We start from the raw sequence: 19,929 nt of genomic DNA, 5'->3' as shown, positions 1-19,929 counted from the left end.
TCCCATCTTTCCTTATAACTCATCTTTCTTTTCATGGATATTAGTTTTTGTTTCTACATTTAAACAAAATGGTAGCATGAAAAACTCATTTAGCCAAGTTAACAACCATTAACAAATAGCTTCTAGAAAAGATCAAAGTGAATAAGATCATTTCAACCTTTAGCTCAAGAACAATTCATAAAAATCTACCCAAATATGAAAATTCCTGCACCATTCTTTGTGATATTGGAACACAAAATTAAGTTGTTTGATTTCAGGCAACCCCCTACTTTACCTCTATACATGGAAATGGTCCTGTTTATACTGCATTACATGTTAGCAAAACCATATTAATTGAAAAGATGATCATCAAACCTAGCTAGCTAGTTGAATTATTTGTTAATTAAACGTACTCGTGGCTTGCAAATTGGCAGGCCATGCCAGAGGGAGAGAAGATGATCATGAGGGCAACTTCAGCATCGTAGAGGATAGAGAGGTCAAAAGCCTTCTTCAAAAGTCCATTTATGCGTTTGGAGAAGGTAACCTCTTAAGTCTCACAAAAAAATAAAAGACTTTTTCGTTAGCGAAATCTCTTTCTACCGGGAGTTCTAAAAGTTTTTTTTCGTGTAACAAATAAATAATCTGAATCATTCTAGCAACCTATTTTTTCACCACATAAACAACAAATCACAAATTTAACACTTGCAATGGTATACGAAACCAACCGTACACGAAAAAGAGAATGTTGAGAAAATAACCCAGATGAAGGCAGCTTTGGAGAGTTTAGAATCCAAGTATGGTATCAACAGCCAAGATATGTTCCTTGTAATATCCTTTTATAGATCCCAAAACAAATACAATCTGCACAATCAAATTTCTTGTTATAGCCAAAAGAGAACAATAGTCTGCAAGGTAGTGCATCTCAAACATTAAATGAATAATTCAGATAAAATGAAATCACAAAAGAACACAAAAATTTAAAGAAAAATTCTTTATAAATTAGCATCCTGACCGCTTTGGATCCAAAAACTTTTAGCACAGACAGTGCACCGCAATTTATCTAAAATAAATCCCTAAACCTATGAAGGCAGCGTCTGTAATTTTTCTTTACTGAGTTATGATAAATAATAAAATCTAGCAATGAAGTTCGACATGCATGTGTCTCTGTGTTACATTCTTCTTCTCGCTACTTCTTTTTTATTAGAATTATGTGTTGGTTGTTGCCCGAACAGAAATTTCAATTGGTTAGCTTTGAGGGCTGGAAATAATATTTTCCAAGCAAGAAAACAGAGGCAAATAAATAAAACTGTCGATCGAGTGCAAGTTGTATCCTAAGAAATTCTTAAGCCAATGTAATTGGCTTCAAAATTCTTGGTTCTCTTCAGATAAAATTTTGGTTATTATTTCTCTCTTTCGTGCAAGCTTACACCACTAAAGGAAGCCAGAGACTTTTACCTTTTACCTTCGGTCTGAGATTCTCAAGTGTGCGCTCTGCAAGTGGTTCCAGAAAACAAAAAGCACCGTTTCCTGAAAATAAAAGGAAAACTATACCATAAACCCACACTGAGCATCTAAACACATAAACAAAATAGCCAAAATTTGAAAAAAACAAAAATTTAAACAAAAGTTGTATCTGCAGACCAAAGGCCACCAAAAAAAAAAAAAAATCTTAACAAAAGACTCAAAAGGAAAAACAAAAATTGTATACCCTCAGCACAAAAGGGCTACTAACGCTGCACACAACAGCTCCAAAATTTGATGACCAGCGCTTCCTGAAAGAAAAAACCGAATCAAATTAGACAACCAGACGCAAGATCAAAGCACACAGACATAACCCCCAAAATCACAAAAAAAAAAAATCCAAACACAAAATCCAGCTGCAAATCGAAAACCACAAATCCAGAAATTAAACAGGGACGCTGAAAAAGACCTAAAACTCTCAAATGTATTCTTATTCCACATATCCCGCATACACGAACCTAACTTGCCACTGTTCACCACCCCCACTCCTCCCTCTCTCTTTATCTCCCTGCAATCCCGACGATTTCTCTCACTGTCACCCTCTCCTGGCATGGATTAATAATTACCTCAACAGCTAACGGAGCCAAAGCCAAACTCCAGAGCTTCGAAGGGCAGGATCACAGAAACAGGAATAGTTCTTCTTCCTTCACCACTGCTGCTACTGCCACTTTCTCTCTCTAAAAACCAATTGGAAATTGTTTAGAGAGAGAGAGACAGAGAGGCTAGAGTAATGACTTCAATGATTCAAATTATATTTAAATTATCTTCTTTAGCTCTAAAACAACAAACCCAGAACCTAAGGTTGCATGAATGCAAGACTCAAAAATCCAAATCCCAGAGAATAATTAAAGAAAAACAGAAATATACAAAAATAAAAAACCCAAAAGAAATCAAAACATATAATCAATAAATAGTTAATTAATTAATCAAATAAATACAATACCTGAATGCCTCGTTTGAACGACCCGATGCAAGAACTGGATAACCCATCACAGCAAGACAGGATATTTTAGAACTGACTGTGTGTCCTGAGTAGAACAGAGTGAATGGTGGTGGTTCTGTGGTGATGTTTCGCCGGAAGCAGCAGCAGCACCGCCTGAAGTATCGCTACTGGTTGAAGCAGCAACAGAAGAAAAAGATGAGGTGGAAGACGATGGATGTTCATAATCGAAGAGTTCGAAGGGATTTACCTTTGGATTCTTTGGCTTTCAGATGGAGTTTGCTGGTGTGTGGGCCTGCAACTTCGTTTGCAGGCGTGATGTTTCCATGGAATTTCTCTCGGGCTTACATGGAGAGCAAAGCGAGAGAGAAAGCTCTCCAGATTTTGTGAACTCAAGGCCTGAGTTTGGTTTTTGACAAAAAATGGAGGCCATGGTTTCTCAGAGAGATCAGCGAGCTCACATTTTTTAATTCTCAGAGAGAGAAAACTCTCGAGCTTTTGCAGAAGGGGAATCGTGTTTTGTCGAGGTTTTGAGTTGTAGTAGAGCTAACGAAGGGAGATGAGAGAGAGAGGTCGAGCGGCTAGGGTTTGAGTATGGAAGAGATGAAAATTGGAGAGAGCACCTGTTTTGGCTGAAGCACGGCTCACACTTGGGGATCAAAAGTCGAGAGATTCAGTGGCAGTCTTGTAAATAAACTGAAATGTGGTCCAAAGCACTGTTCATATGAATAGTGCGATTTCCCCTCCTATTTTAGACTAAAGTAATATTTGAATTATTCAAAATACGTACTGAATTTGGACTAATTATTTATAATATATATGAATAAATATTCATCAATAAGTTAGGGATGATATTAATACTCTAGGGCGGGCGCTAGTCGAACGATTTGGATTGGTTTCACTCTCGAATCCCATCAAATCAATCAACTGTTAAACGGTTTAGTCTTATTTGATTGTAGTTAATATGAGACATTATATTTATATCTCCACTTGTGTCATATGGAAATTTAAGTTTTAATTTTTTTTAACTGAATTTGATATGAAAAAAAAATTTGGATATGACAGCTTAATCTAGTGAATGATTAGACACTTTTAAAAAGAACATGCTCAAGTTTACGATGAGACATCTCTACTCAAATTTACCTCCTTTATTAGAATGATTAATTAATAATTCGGTAATGCTAAGGAGACTATCTATTTAAATTATATTTTGCAAACTAGATGACGTAGTTGTTAATGATTGAATTATAACTTCAATGTTGATTAATATGATTATTTTCTATCAATGATCGTCATAAAATTTGCAAAATTGGTTATAAAATTGGTCAGCCTAGAATTGCTCTTAATAATTATCACATGAAGAGTTATTAAAAAAAGAAAAAAAAATGGTCTACAAATCAATTGTTTAAATATAAACCCGGAAAAAGGAAACCCAATGGCCCAATAGACTAGTTCAGAAAACTCAAGGGAGGAAGCTAGAAATTCCCAATTCATACATAATTCTGTCGCCACAGACATTTCCTTGACGATTCGAATTGCCGCAAGAAAGGAGCTAGGAGCACTAGCAATATTCGTCGTCGAGATTTCCGGTCACCAGGTTGCCGAGGCTGACTTCAGATACAACAGCGTGGCACCAAGGTACGAGGTAACACACACGCGCACACACACACACATTGTGTGTGTTTTTATAAAGATGTGCGATTACATAAATTAAGAATTGCAAGTAGCCTTGGTGATGGTAAGGGGAGGGGAAGCCGGATGAGTTCGAAACTATTATAATAATTTAGAGAAGTTGAGAGTTTCGAACCAAGACGCAAGAGTGGAAATTCATCACCATATCGACTAGAATATTGCACTCATCCACGCGTTGACATTTGATGCTCATAAACTAAATTTGGTAAGCAAAGAAATAGAAAAATGAGTAAGCTTAGCTAACTAATTGGTGCTACGTTCTAATCACATATTAAAGAATGGTTAATTTGATGCTAATTTCTGATCATATATTAGTCAATGACCCAAAAAATGTGAGGGAATCACTCATCATGCAACTTAACTTAAGCAATCAAGTGACCAGACCACCTCGATCCGAAAAGGTCATTGTGATGGTCTTACTCATATGTTTACATTGGAATTGGATCCTATCCGGATCCAAATTGTGAAGATCCTAAAGATCCTCACATCTTAGTTATTCATCGTGTATCGTGCAGATAAAAATTATTTGACTTTCTTTATTTAAAATTAAACACAAATAGTACTTGACGAAAACTGGTCGCACGATATACGATAAACAGTTAAGACGTGGGGGATCCCTAGGATCCCCACAAAATGAATCTGGAGAGGATCCTCTTCCGTTTACACTCATAAGCTGAATTGTCTAATTCTGAGTGCCGATTGATTGCAGTGTCGGATAGCTTAAGGGTTTCAAGTAGCTTTGATGGTGTACTTTAGATATATATAGGCCAACATTTGTAAGTAGCTTCGATGACAGTCTCATTCGTCCATACGCCCATAAACTGAATTTCCTAATTCAGAATCTTTGTTTGAATTAGTTGGGAATCGATAATACTATACTCTTAACTGTAACCAATTTTCTACTTGGTATGTTGAGAATCCTTTTAGATGTACTCTCTTGCAACTTGCATCCGGGAATTATGGTTTTGTTATCTGCAACACCTTTCTGTTGGCATTTCTTAGCTCACCCCACTCGTACTTGTAAGTCGGTTTTGCATCAGTTATATCACAAGCTTCTGCAAACTCCAACATCATAGTACATGGTGCTGTGCCAAAAGCAGCTATTGCCCAAATGTAGATTGTATGCCGACAGCAATTTATATCAGGTCTGGCAATGGTGGTCGCTATAGCATTTAGCATTACAGCAGTCAGCAGGCAAGATGCAACCCAAAACCCATGGCACCTACCTACTCCTACTCCACTTGATTGGTAAGTGAAGCTTTGAATTTCCCTCTCTTTTTCCCCAACAACATATTCATCGATCATGATTCCAACCAATGTTTTTTCTAGTTCCTGTTTATGAATAGTCAGTTTATGTAGATAATAGATTTAGACCACATGTGACAACTAGACATTCGTGTGGAAGTGCTTCCTTGGTAAAATATGAAAAAAATACTTGAAGTGTTTTTTAAATTTTAAAATATTTTATCTAAAACCGATTTCAGTAATTTTAATAGCGTTGCCACACAAGCTCTAGTTCAAAATTTATACCTCCACTTAATCAACATGAAAGCCCAATAAGAAAAGAAAGGAATCTTGTCGTCTTTTTTTATATATATTTTATAACAGCACATGATTGCACGTGAAAGTGTTTTTTGGTCTTTTTCATTGAGGTCAAGTGCGGAGAATCTTTTCTACCAAGACTACTGGATCAAGTAATTAGTGTTTTTAAAATTTCATTAAACGACCTATTTGTTTTGATCTCTTAAAAATTATAATAATTTTTTTATCGTTGGATGAAATTTTAAATATCTGGATCACTTGATTCGGTGATCTTAGTGAAAAAGATCTGATCGTTAAGTGCGGAATAAACTAAATGGTAACTACTTGAAAGAAGTCATCATCAATAAAGAGGTGCGCAATCTATCCCTTTTTGTTGTTCGGTGCCATAACAGAATTGAAAGGGAAGGGCGACGCTGTGGGTTGATTGAATGGATTCACAAACGGTTGAAAAGATTTTTGCTAGAACCAGAGGGGAAAATAATATCAGATAAAACCCATTTTATACATTATTATTGACAAAGTCAAAACCAACTCTAAAAATATATATTTTCACTGTTACTGAATTATATTAACAAAAAATGTTAAGGCTTATTATCGAACTTGTGGTTATGGACAAACAAGTCAACCGTCCGATTTGAATACCAATCGACTGATGACATTAAAATTGATCAATTATTGGGTGACACTTGATATCTGCAAGTATATATTTAATTTGTGTGTTACAATGTAAGTGGAGTCAGACTTCATTCTTGTACTTTAGGTAAAATATTCATGAATAAAACACTTCAAAATAATTGAGTAGAGTTAAAAACGAGTGGCAGTTTTACAATCTCACTCAAAAGATTTTTTTATTTGTTGGGGAGGGGGTTTCAGAATTTGTATCTCTTTCGACATTGGGACTCAATATCATGTTGATAATGTATTCTAAATGATGGTGTTATCCATACACCTATTTCTATGTCTCACAAACCCTTCTTAATTTATGATTGTGAGATCGAATGAATTGAAGAAAAAAAAAAATTATCATAAACGTGTAGCAAGTAAAAAGAAGTGCGCTGATATCTTATGAACTCACTTGGCACATTTGCAAATAGAAAATTGTACAGTCTAACTTAAGCATCTAGTTAGAACACATGCATCTTGTTTGAAAAATGTATCCTGCATTATTGTGGAATATTTTATGAACTTGCTTTGCACATTGCACTCCAAATGCATTTATTTTCTGAGAGTTTTGACATAAAACTCGGGGTACTGTTCACTTTAACGAAAAACCATATTTTTACATTAAAAAAATCAATCATGGTACTATTCACTTTACCATTTATTTTGTTCTTATCGTTAAAACTCAAAGTTTTCAAATTTTTTTCATTAATTTTCCTTTATTTTATTTTGTTGTTCCACAGTTGCACTCCGCATGATTTTATTATTATTATTTTTTATTTTTTTATTTTTATTTTCCAATAAAAAACAAGTATTTAAGTTGAGAAGATCTTAGCACTTTCATTATATCGATCCAAATTTAAGAGCCTTGATTTGCAAGTAAATACCCCAAAGTCTTATGATGAAAGTGATCACAGCTTATCTGGATCAAATTATGTTTCTAATTGTTGAAACGCCCTATTGTTCTTTTACTTCTCTCCTTGTCTGGATCCTGGTGATTTTTTGGAAGCGATCCAGAGCCAGAGGCCTGAAGTCACCACCCAGGGCCATGGAAGCTGCCGATTATTGGAAACTTGCATCAAATGGTCGGTCCACTGCCACACCACACATTGAGAGACTTAGCCAAGAAACATGGACCCATCATGCACCTTAAATTGGGTCAATTAGAGGCCGTGATTATTTCATCTGCCAAAGCTGCCCGGGAGGTGTTGAAGACACATGAGCTTGCATTGGCGCAGAGGCCTATTGTTTTGGCGGCAGAGGTTATGTCTTTTGGTCAAGGAGGTATTATCTTTGCTCCTTATGGAGATTTATGGAGATCGCTGAGAAAGATTTGCATTTTTGAGCTACTAAGCGCCAAACGTGTGCAGTCTTTCAGATCCGTAAGAGAAGAAGAGGTACAGAATCTTATGGAGTCCATTGGCTCAATGTCTCGCAAGGGACTTGCCATCAATTTTAGTGACAGGTGCTGCAGCTTCGCAAATGACGTAGTGTCAAAGACAGCATTTGGGAAGAAATGCAAAGACCAAAAGGAGTTCCTTTCGATACTAGACGAATCAGCCAAACTTGCTAGTGGGTTTGATCTTCCTGATTTGTTTCCTTGGGTTCATTACTGGGTTGATCCCTGCTATGAAAGACGTACAAAGCAAGCTTGGTACGATTCTCAAAAATATCATCAACTATCATAAGATTAAACGATCCAAAAGGGACTTGAAGATCAGTAGTGCTAGTACTACTACAGCGGTGACGACAAAGCAGAGGAGGAAAATTTTGCTGGCGTACTTCTAAAACTTAAAGAGTCCAATAAGGCGGAGTTCAACTTCACAACCAATCATATCAAAGATATCATTATGGTGAGTAATGTAGGCTTGCTTTGTTGTATTGTAAACATTTCATCTTCGTCGTCATTCATCAGTTAATAAAAATATATGAAGGGGGTTTTATCACCAATGATTGCTAGCATTTTCGAAACTCATGCATGATTTTGGTCCCGCACATTGAAAATCAATTATTGTCATGCTGCACATTTTGTCCCACACACCAATGTCATCCTTATGGTCTAACTCAGTTAAAAAAAAAATTTGTTACATGCAGGACATCTGTGGTGCAGGAAGCAAGACTTCAGCTACTACCTTAGAATGGGCAATGTTAGAGTTGATGAGAAACCCAAGAGTCATGAAGAGGGCTCAAGCTGAAGTGAGACGGTTAGTCCTCCAATTTGAAGGAAAGAAAAAACAAAGTTATTGAAGAAAGAGATGTTCTAAAAATGGACTACTTGAAATCGGTGGTGAAGGAGACTTTGAGGTTACACTCTCCATCCCCTTTGCTCCCAAGAGAAGCAAGGGACACGGTTCAAATTAGCGGATTCAATATACCAGTTAAATCAAAAGTAATTATTAATCCATGTGCAATAGGAAGAGACCCAAAGATGTAGGGAGCAGATGCTGAGTGTTTTAAGCCAGAGAGGTTTCATGTCTCTTCCGTTGACTTTAAGGGTTTTGACTTTGAGTTCATTCCGTTTGGGGCCGGCAGAAGAATATGTCCAGGCATGTCCTTTCGTGTTACCACGATTGAACTTGCTCTTGCTGAATTGCTCAACCGCTTCAATTGGAAACTAGCGAATGGGATGAATCTAGACGAACTTGACATGACGGAGAGGTTTGGACTGAGCTGTAGGAGAAAGAATGCGTTGTACGTAATTGCCACCCCACATTTTACCTAACTTTGTAAATCAGAGTGACTTGGTGTTTTGTCGCCATGAATGACCAATAAATCAACTCCATTCTGGTGTATCATGTATCAATTGTTCATTCACTTGTGTATTCCCTCTTTTACAGGCTAAAACACGTTTTCAGTCCCATCACTCTTCGTAATGTCCCCCTTTCGTTCCCATATTTTCGAGTGCAACGATTTTCATCCCTGCAGTTTGCAGATTGTTTAAATGTAATGCTTTAGGGTGCTCTTCTGGTCTTTTCATTTAGCACTTGCGTAATAAGTCATGATTAATGTATAATATGTGTTTGTAAGATGTATTATTCAGATCAATAATATATGTACTTGTGTGTGTTCTTTTGATGAATGCTACTTAGTACGTTTATGATACGTACTAATCCCTTATTGATGTCGGTACTTGTCTTTCCAATATTCAAAATAGTTTAAAGATTCTTGGTATCTTGCTGATAGATAATGTATTTTACTTATTCAAAATGTGTGCTAAATTTGGACTAATTATTCATAATATATGAGTAAATATTCATCAAAAAGTTAGAGATGGTATTAATACTCTAGGGCGGGCGCTAGTTGGACGATTTGGATTGGTTTCACTCTCGAATACAATCAAATCAATCAACTATTAAACGGTGCGGTCCAGTTTGATTTAGCTAGTATGAGACATTTTGGTAAATCTATCTCCACTTGTGTAATATGAAAATTTGCGTCTTAAGTTTTTTAAATTGAATTTGATATGAAGAAAAACATAGGTAGGACAGCCTAATCAGGTGAATGCTTAGACACTCTTACAAGAGCACATGCTCAAATTTACACTTTTGAGCTGGTGAGATATCTGTACTCAAATTTACATCCTTTATCCAAATGATTAATTAATAATTGAGTAATGCTAGGGACAATTGAGTAATGCTGGGACGCTAGTGGATCCATGCATGGACTTGGGACCACCCGGAAGTCCAAATAAGCTTTTGTGAGGACGTGCTAGGACCACCCAAGCAAGAAGAAAGATGTAATTTCAGGCGAAAAGGAATACATATAAGACCACTATGACTCTGTTGTTCTTCGACCTTGGTTTCAATGATGAAGAAAAATTTTCTCTCATTTTCCCATTTGACCAACCCTCCATTATTCTTTTTTTTAATTGTCCAAAAAGGTTGTGCAACTTAACTTTTTAATTAATAAAGGAAAAATGTATTACTCAACCAATACGTTTTATATCATATATTTTACACCGTTATTTCTTTTGTAACTCATTATAATTTATACGACATTTGAAAAATATTTCGTAAAGTATTAAAAACTCGTAATCACTTGAACTTTCATCTCATACCATCAAGTTCACTAAAATACTAAAACAAAAATTATGATATTTTGTATATATGACGAAGTAAATAATAAACTTAATTAATATAATAAACTCAAAATTTCAATACAAGTACAGTTTTTCAAGTGTAAATACATTTATTTATATGTTATGTAATAAATTTACTTAAATCCCTTTAATTTGCTTAAGCCCCTACCTAGGCCCATCTAGTCGCATAGGCATTAAGCTCCAACCCGCCGACCAACTAGTGCCTAACATACCTTACTTAGGACCACCTGATGTTAGAATTCTAGATCCGCCATTGGTTAGAGAGACTATTTATTTAAACTAGATGAGGTGGTTGTTAATGATTGAATTATTACTTAAGCGCTAATTAACATGATTATTTCTTATTGGTGATACATCACATAGTTTGCAAAATTAGTTAAAAAATTGGTCAACCTAGCATTGCTTTTGATAATTATCACTTTAAGAGTTATTAAAAACAAGAAGAAAAAAAAAAGGTCAATTAAATCTTTTAAATTTAAACCCTGAATTATTTTTTAAGTAAAATAAGTCCCTAAATTCATTAAAAATTGCTAATTTCATCCTTACTATTATATTCAAAGCTATTTTATCCAGTTTTTCATCAGCTTAAGTCACTTAACACATTTTAGAGCGTAGATGTCATTTTGTCGCCTATAAACCCTTAACATTACATATAGGTTGCAAATCTAATGTCTAATTTACCCTCCAAAGTTAACTCGATACACTATTTCTTTATGAAAAATTACCAATCTACCCTCTAATATGTATCACATGCAAGTAACTCCTGACTTAAATTAACGGAAAATTAAAATTAGTAGTTTCGAATCTAATATTAGGGATGTAATTGATAGATTTTTATAATTCAATGATTGATTTTTCTGAAAAAAATAATTTAAGGACCTAATTTTCATTCAGTAATAATTCAAAGACTAAATTGACAATTTACCTATATATTTATACATAAATCCAGAATTGCAAGTAGCTTCGATGATGGTCTCTTTCATTCACACACTCATAAACTGAATTTTCTAATTCAGAATTCTGTGTTGATTTAGTTGCGAGTCGATGAATGGTCACAGTTAACCCACGTCAACATTTTATATACGATGGACACGGGAGAAAGCCACCGTATCCCGTATCTGACATGCTGAGGATACGAATACAGGGAGGATATGCGTGGATACGCGCCCGATATGTATCGGAGTGAAGGGATACGTTTAGAATTGATGAGATATGCGTATCGTATTATCCAGATACAAGTATCCTACTTTTCGGATACGTTTGAAACTAAAATAAGAGGATAATCAGAAGAAGAAAAAAATAAAAAATAATCATAATAAATCTGCACAGAATCGTGATTGATTGAACTTAGCTAACTGAAATCACTCTAAAATCAAGGATAATCAGAAAAAAAATAAAATTCGGATTTACATCTCGAACCTCAGAAATCACTCTGCTTGGGAGACTTTCACAAATACCATTGATCGTCATCTGCAATTGTTCTGTCGTCTCCGTCTGCAATTGCGCCGTTGTCTTCATCTTCTCCGTCTACAACTGCTCCATCATCTCCTTCGTCTCCGTCTACAACTCCTGATGAGTGGTGAGCTTTCGTTTTCACTTTGTTAATAGTTTTGAATCCGATGCTTTCCTGATCTTACTCCTCAGCTTTACTGATTCAATCCATTCAAAGCCTTAATTTGATTCACCGAGGACAAGTCACAAAACCCATCTCTGAAACTGAAACTGAAACCCATCTCTGAAACTGAAATTAAAAGTTTAATCTGATTAAGGCCTAGTTTGGTACTAAGGTGATTCTGAAAAAAGTTGGTATAAAAAAAAGCTGGGAGTTGTTTTTGTGTTTGGTAAACATTCAGTTTCAGCTTTTTTTCATAGTTTTGGGTGAAAAAAAGCCAAAAACAAGAAGTTGCAAAACCCAGCTTTCAAAAACCAGCTTTTTTTCACATCTGTTTTACATAAAAATTTACTAAACACTATAATACTATTTTTTTTTTCAATACAAAAAAGTTTACCAAACACTCTGCTGCTTTATTTCACAGCTGCTTATTCTCACAGTACAGCAGAAGTAACTTTTTTCTCAAAGCACAACAATACCAAATCAGCCATAAGAAGCCTTTTACTTTTATGAAACTTGAAACTAATATTATTATATCCATACCACTACCCACAATAATATATTATAATACCCATTCCACTACCCCATAGTCCATTCGAATATGATGAAGCTTTTGCTTTTCTGTTTTTAACTTTTTGTATTATTATTATTGTATTTTTTATATTATAATATATTATTGTGTAGTGGTATGGATATATTTATTTATACATATTTTTAATAGCCGTATACCTGAAATATCGTGTTCTCGTTTTTAGAAATTTGATGTATCCCCATCTTGTCGTATCCCCGTATTTGTATCCTTGTCAATGCATTATATTAGTTTTTTTTATAGAAAAAGAATGATAAAATAAAAAATGTGAGAGAAGGAGATAAAAGAGGATAGAAAAAGGAAAAGAGAGCATCCTAGTCCAACGCAGATTGTTTGTCGACATCAATTGTATCAGGTCTGGCCATGGCGGTCGCTATAGCATTTAGCATTACAGCATACATGATGCAACCCAAAACCCATAGCACCTACCTACTCCTACTCCACTTGATTGGTAAGTGAAGCTTTGAATTTCCCTTTTATATTCGTTGATCATGATTCCAACCGATGTTTTTTCTAGTTCTTGCATATTAATAGTCAGTTTATGTAGATAATAGAACATAATCTTTAGTATGAAAAAACATTTGAACTGCTTTGAAAACTCAAAAACATTTTCTCTAAAAACGTTTTCCGTCATTTTAAATATTCATTGATCATGATTCCAACCGATGTTTTTTCTAGTTCTTGCATATTAATAGTAAGTTTATGTAGATAATAGAACATAATCTTTAGTATGGAAAAACACTTGAACTGCTTTGGAAACCCAAAAACATTTTCTCTAAAAACGTTTTCTGTCATTTTAAATATTCTTTCAAACAAGCCCTAATTTAAAATTTAAACCTCCACTTAATCAACATGAAACGCCCAAAATGAAAAGATAATTAAACCTCCACTCAATCCGCATAACCACTGTCACATCCCGGCCCGGGGAGGACCACTTCCCGGACTCACTCCACCACTGTAGCACGATATTGTCCACTTTGGGCTTACCATTCCCTCACGGTTTTGTTTTTGGGAACTCACGAGCAACCTCCCAGTGGGTCACCTATCATGGGATTGCTCTAGCCCCCTTCTCACTTAACTTCGGAGTTCCCATGGAACCCAAAGCCAGTGAGCTCCCAAAAGGCCTTGTGCTAGGTAAGGATGAGAATATACATTTAAGGATCACTCCCCTGGACGATATGGGATATCACAACCACAAGTTTGGTAATGAGTCTCTTTTTATTATGATTGGCACATGTAATCTATAAATATGCAGATACTGACAATTTTTTAGGAAAAAATAATGATAGAAAAGCTAATTTTAAACATTTTTATTCACAAGTCAAAACCAACTCTAATATATACAAATATATATATATATATATATATATATATTAATCTTACTAGATTTTATTGACAAAGAAATGTTAAGACTTATTACCAAACTTGTGGTTATAGAATATGGACAAACAAGTCAATTGTCTAATTTGAATACCAATCAATTGATCACATTAAAAATTAATCAATTATTGGGTGGCAATTGAATATGTGCAAGTTATATATTTAACTTGTGTGCTACAATAAATGAAGAAAGACTTTATAATTATATTTTAAGTAAAATATTTATAATTACACTTTAAGTCAATAATGTGATCACGATCATACTTAATCTGCACTGAATCCGATAATTATTTGGTTTGTTAGGCAGACAAATACAAAAATGATCATGATAACATATTCATCGATCATGATTCCAACCGATGTTTTTTTATAGTTGTTGAATATGAATAGTCAGTTCATGTAGGTAATAGAATGAGACTACATGTGACAACTAGTTCAAAATGTAAACCACTACTTAATCCACATGAAATAACAATAATAAAGCCTTATTCCATTAAATAGAATCGACTGTTTGAATCTTAGAACATCATTACGCTTAATTTTATTCACATGAAAGATGCCATGCATCATACTGTATTAGTGTGAAAAAAGGTTCTTGAAAACAAGTTTGGAGTGTTGGTGGAAGGGCAAATAATCTATAAATATGCAGATAGTGACAATTTTTTAGGGAAAAATCATATTAGATAAGCTCATTTTATACATTATTATTCACAAATATATATATATATATATATATTGAACATATTCACAAATATATTAACCAAAGATGTTAGACTTATTACTAAACTTGTGGTTATGGACAAACAAGTCAGTTGCCTAATTAATTTGATCACATTAAAATTGATCAATTATTGATTGACACTTGATTGTGTGCAAGCTATATATCTAATTTGTGTGTTACAACGTAAGCGGACAACGATTTTATACTTATACAATTAGGTAAAATATTGATGAATAAACACTAAATATAATTGAGTAGAGCTAACAACGAGTGGCCTTGTTACAACCTCACTCCAAAGGTTTTGTTTATTAGTTGGGGAGGGGGATCCATAAAAATTCATTATGAAACGTTGACAAATAGAAAATTGTACAGGCTAACTTAAGCATCTTGGTTGAAAATCTCTCATGCATTATTATGTGATATTTTAAGAACTTGCTTTGCACATTTGCACTCCATAGTCTTATGATGAAATTGATCACAGCTTATCTGGATCAAATTATGTTTCTAATTGACGAAACGCCCTATTTTCCTTTTTTCACTTCTCTCCTTGTCTGCATCCTGGTGATTTTTTGGAAGCAATCCAGAGCCGGAGGCCTAAAGTCACCCCCTGGGCCATGGAAGCTGCCTGTTATTGGAAACTTGCATCAAATGATCGGTCGGCTGCCACACCACACACTGAGAGATTTAGCCAAGAAACATGGACCCATCATGTACCTTAAACTCGGTCAATTAGACGCCGTGATTATTTCATCTGCCAAAGGTGCCCGGGAGGTCTTGAAGACACATGAGCTTACATTTGCGCAGAGGCCTAAGGTTTGGGCTGCAGAGGTTATATCTTTTGGTCAATCAAGTTCTATCTTTGCTCCTTATGGAGATTTATGGAGATCACTGAGAAAGATTTGTGTTTTCGAGCTACTGAGTGCGACACGTGTGCAGTCTTTCAGATCCGTAAGAGAAGAAGAGGTATGGAATCTTATTGAGTCCATTGGCTCAATGTCTCATGAGGGGCTTGCCATCAATTTTAGGGACAGGTGCTGCAGCTTCACAAGTGGCGTAGTGTCGAAGGCAGCATTTGGGAAAAAATGCAAAGACCAAAAGGAGTTCCTTTCGCTACTAGACGAAGTAAACAAACTTGCTAGTGGGTTTGATATTCCTGATTTGTTTCCTTCACTCAGTTTTCTTGGTTTCATTACTGGGTCGATCCCTGCTCTCAAAGACATACAAAGCAAGCTCAATACGATTCTCGAACGTATCATCAACGATCATAAAATCAAAAGCAATGACAAAGCGCTGAAGGAGGAGGAAAATTTTGTTGACGTACTTCTAAAACTTAAAGAGTCCAACAAGGTGGAGTTCAATTTCACAACTAATCATATCAAAGATATGATTATGGTGAGTAATGTAGGCTTGCTTTGTTGTACTGCAGACATTTTATCTTCGTCGTCACTCATCATTTTATAAAAACATACGAAAGGGTTCTATCACAAATGGTTGCTCATGTTTTCGAAACTCATGATTTTGGTTTCGCAAATTGAAAATCAATTATTATCATGCTGCACATTTTGTCCCACACATCAATGTCATTCTTACGGTCTAACTTAGTGAAAAAAAAATTGTTATGTGCAGGACATGTTCTCTGCAGGAAGCGAGACTTCAGCTACTACCTTAGAATGGGCAATGTCAGAGTTGATGAGAAGCCCAAGAATCATGAGGAGGGCTCAAGCTGAAGTGAGACAGTTAGTCCTCCAATCGGAAGGAAAGAAAAACAAAGTTATTGAAGAAAGAGATGTTCAAAAAATGGACTACTTGAAATCGGTGGTAAAAGAAACTCTGAGGTTACACTCTCCAGCTCCTTTGCTCCCAAGAGAAGCAAGGGACACGGTTCAAATTGGCGGATTCAAAGTACAAGTTAAATCAAAAGTAATTATTAATGCATGGGCAATAGGAAGAGACCCAGAGATATGGGGGGCAGATGCTGAGTGTTTTAAGCCAGAGAGATTTCATGGTTCTTCTGTTGACTTTAAGGGTTTTGACTTTGAGTTCACTCCATTTGGGGCCGGCAGAAGAATGTGTCCAGGCATGTCATTTGGTGTTACCATGGTTGAACTTGCTCTTGCTGAATTGCTCTACCACTTCGATTGGAAACTAGCGAATGGGATGAATCCTGACGAACTTGACATGACGGAGAGCTTTGGAGGGGTCTGTAAGAGAGAGAATACGTTGTACCTAATTGCCACCCCACATTTTACTTCAGTCGATGAGTCAGAGTGACTCGACATTTTGTTGCCATTAATGGCCAACAAAACCAACACCATTAACAAGCTAAAACATGTTTTCAGTCCCATCAGTCTCCACAAGGTTCTACTCTCTTCCTATATTTTCAATTGCAACGATTTTCATTCCTGCAGTTTGCAGATTGTTTGAATCTAATGCTTCTTTTCATTTAGTAATTGCATAATAAGGCATGATTAATGCAGTGTTGAGTGGTGTCGGCTCTAGGACATAGTAGGATAAAACTTTGTTGTTGTTTGTCATTCCTAAGATGTAAACTTGTTATTCAGATATGTACAGATATATGTACTTGTATATGTTCTTTTGGTGAATGCTACTTTGTACGTTGATGACACACCATCTTTTTATTGGCTATATTGCTCACTTTTCAGAGCCTCGGGCTAAGTTTGGGAAATGAATTTTTTCCCAAACTACTGAGACCAAGATGTCTTTCTAATATTCAATTTTTCGGAAGTTCCAAAATCCCCCTCCATATTACTACTCTACTGCTACTCTTCTTCTAAAATTTGTTGTCCATAACGATTGCCCGAGACGATGAATAAGACATGCATTTGGTTTGAGTGCGATCGGTGTCGGCGCCAGGAACCATAGGCCAAAGCCGGCTCGGCCTCAAGATTTTACACATTAACAATGTTAAAGCTATCGGTCGATGATGCGATCACGATCGTACTCAAATCTTGACTAAATCTGCTAATTATTCGGTTAATTAGTCAAATAAATAGAAAAATGATCACGTTAAACTTAAGTACTCCATTAAAAATAGTTTAAAGATTATGGGAATCCAATGGATAATATTTTAATTATTCAAAATATGTGCTGAATTTGGACTTGTTATTCATAATATATATGAATAAATATTCATCAATAAGCGCTAGTCTGACAATTTGGTTGGTTTCACTCTCGAATAGTATAAACTCAATCAACTGTTAAACAGTCAGGTCTTGTTTGATTTTAACTAATATGAGACATTATACCTCCACTTGTGTAATATGAAAACTTGTGTCTTTAAGTTTTCTAAACTGAATTTGATACCAAGAAACACTTGATTAGGATAGCCTAATCAAGTGAGTGATTAAACACTGTTACAAACGAACATGCTCAAGTTTACAGTGACACATCTCTACTCAAATTTACCTCTTTTATTAGAGTGGTTAATTAATAATTGGGTAATGCTAGAGAGACTATCTCTTTAAATCATATTTTGTAAATTAGATGACGTGGTTGTTGATGATTGAATTAGTATTTAAGTGTTGATTAACGTGATTATTTTCTATTGATGATTCGTCATATAATTTATAAAATTAGTCAACCTAACATTACTCTTAATAATTATCAGTTGAAGAGTTATTAGAAAAAGAAAAAAAAGGGTCTTCAAATCAATTATTTAAATATAAACCCGGAAAAAGGAAGCCCAATGGCCCAATAGACTAGTTTAGAAAACTCAAGGCCCAATATAAGGGGAAGCAAGAATTTGAATTTCCCAAATTCGTACATATTTCTGTTGTTTTGTTTATGATGGCGGTGGCATCTCTCTATGAGCTTCATCAGTCTCAAGCTCATCGTCATCCTTCTTCCATGGGGATTTGGGTTCGCCACAGACATTTCCTTGACAATTCTAATTGCAAGCAAGAAAGGAGCTAGGAGTGCTAGCAAGGCTCGCCGTCGAGATTTCCAATGACCGGGCCGCTGAGGCTGACTTCATGAACGACAGCGTGGCACCAGGGTACGAGGTATTATACATACATACATATATATATATATGTATGTATATGTATATGTATATAAAGAGGTGCGATTAGATAAATTAAGAATTGGAAATAGCTTTGCTGATGGTAAGAATAGGGGACAGTTTGAAACTATTACAATAATTGAAGGAATGAGAAAATTTCGAACATGAACGAACGACAAAAGTAGAAATTCAGCACTTTATCCACTAGGATATTATACCATATGCAGTGATGGTCTCATTCATGCATTGACATTTGACACTCATATGCTGAATTTGATAAACCAACAAATGGAAAAATGAGTAAGCTTCCCTAAGTAGTTTGGTGCTACTTCGAGTCACATATCAAAGAATGGTTAATCTGATGCTAATTTCTGATCATATGTTAGTTAATGACCTAAAAAATGTTAGAGAATCACTAATCAATGCAACTTAACTTAAGCAATCAAATGATCGGAACAGTTCATTAATCGCAGTGTAAGGTAGGTTAAGGGTTGCAAATAGCTTTGATGGTGTACTCCAGATACATATAGGTCAAGAATTGCAGGTAGCTTTGCATAAACTCATAAACTGAATTTTCTAAATCAGAATCTGTGTTGATTAGTTGCGAGTCGACTATATTCTACTCTTAATTGTAACTAATTTTTCTACTTGGTATGTTGAGAATCCCTTTAGATGTACTCTCTTGCAATTTGCAACCGGGAATTATGGTATTGTTAGCTCCAACACCTTTCTGTTGGCCTTTCTTTGCTCACCTCACTCGTTCTTGTAACTCGGTTCTGCATCTGTTATGTCACAAGCTTCTGCAAACTCCAACATCATAGGACATGGGGCTATGACGGTTAGCGTTATTGAGTATGTATGATGTACCTACCCAAAGCCAAATACTGAGCAGCTATGCCAAAATGCAGATTGTTTGTCGACGACAATTGTCTCAGGTCTGGTGATGGCGGTCACTATAGCATTTAGCATTACAGCGGGCCCATGGCACCTACCTACTCCTACTCCAATTGATTGGTAAGTGAATCTTTGAATTTCCCTATCTTTTCCCCAACATCATATTCATTGATCATGATTCAAACCGATGTTTTTTCTAGTTCATGCATATGAATAGTCATTTTATGTAGATAATTGAATGAAACTACATGTGACAGTTAGAAACTTGTTTGGAATTAC

The 19,929-nt window shown here is 35.4% G+C and overlaps 1 protein-coding gene, 1 long non-coding RNA gene and 1 pseudogene across 3 annotated transcripts; 2 read left to right on the top strand and 1 right to left on the bottom strand.

Moving 5' to 3' along the window:
- Window positions 1-397: 397 nt before the first annotated feature.
- LOC125474801 lies at window positions 398-2,835 on the bottom strand. Of its 2 annotated transcripts, none has more exons than XR_007256192.1 (4): window positions 2,444-2,835; window positions 1,688-1,751; window positions 1,435-1,506; window positions 398-840 (listed from the first exon to the last, which is right to left on the bottom strand). It is a non-coding gene; the product is annotated as an uncharacterized LOC125474801 (long non-coding RNA). The 2 variants fall into 2 exon arrangements; XR_007256193.1 differs by lacking the exon at window positions 2,444-2,835 and adding an exon at window positions 2,067-2,422.
- A 4,291-nt stretch (window positions 2,836-7,126) lies between these two features.
- Window positions 7,127-9,299, top strand: LOC103936794 (annotated as a pseudogene).
- A 5,733-nt stretch (window positions 9,300-15,032) lies between these two features.
- Window positions 15,033-17,361, top strand: LOC103936795 (desmethyl-deoxy-podophyllotoxin synthase-like). The gene is made up of 2 exons (XM_009346667.3): window positions 15,033-16,127; window positions 16,362-17,361. Exons 1-2 carry the CDS (start codon window positions 15,198-15,200, stop codon window positions 17,004-17,006), a joined length of 1,575 nt encoding a protein of 524 aa, XP_009344942.3. The 5' UTR covers window positions 15,033-15,197; the 3' UTR covers window positions 17,007-17,361.
- Window positions 17,362-19,929: the final 2,568 nt, after the last annotated feature.

The sequence above is a fragment of a genome, unplaced genomic scaffold (genome assembly GCF_019419815.1).
Source record: "Pyrus x bretschneideri cultivar Hongxiangsu unplaced genomic scaffold, Pyrus_bretschneideri_v1 Contig13, whole genome shotgun sequence".
NCBI classification, from domain to species: Eukaryota; Viridiplantae; Streptophyta; class Magnoliopsida; order Rosales; family Rosaceae; genus Pyrus; species Pyrus x bretschneideri.
Note: the sequence above shows the minus strand (reverse complement) of the source record. Positions and strands in the feature narration are given on the sequence as shown.

Coding starts and splice junctions, on each gene's coding strand:
- LOC103936795 (XM_009346667.3), top strand. CDS start 15,198: ATGATGAAATTGATCACAGCTTATCTGGATCAAATTATGTTTCTAATT. Junction 16,128..16,361: donor ATATCAAAGATATGATTATG/GTGAGTAATGTA, acceptor TGTTATGTGCAG/GACATGTTCTCTGCAGGAAG.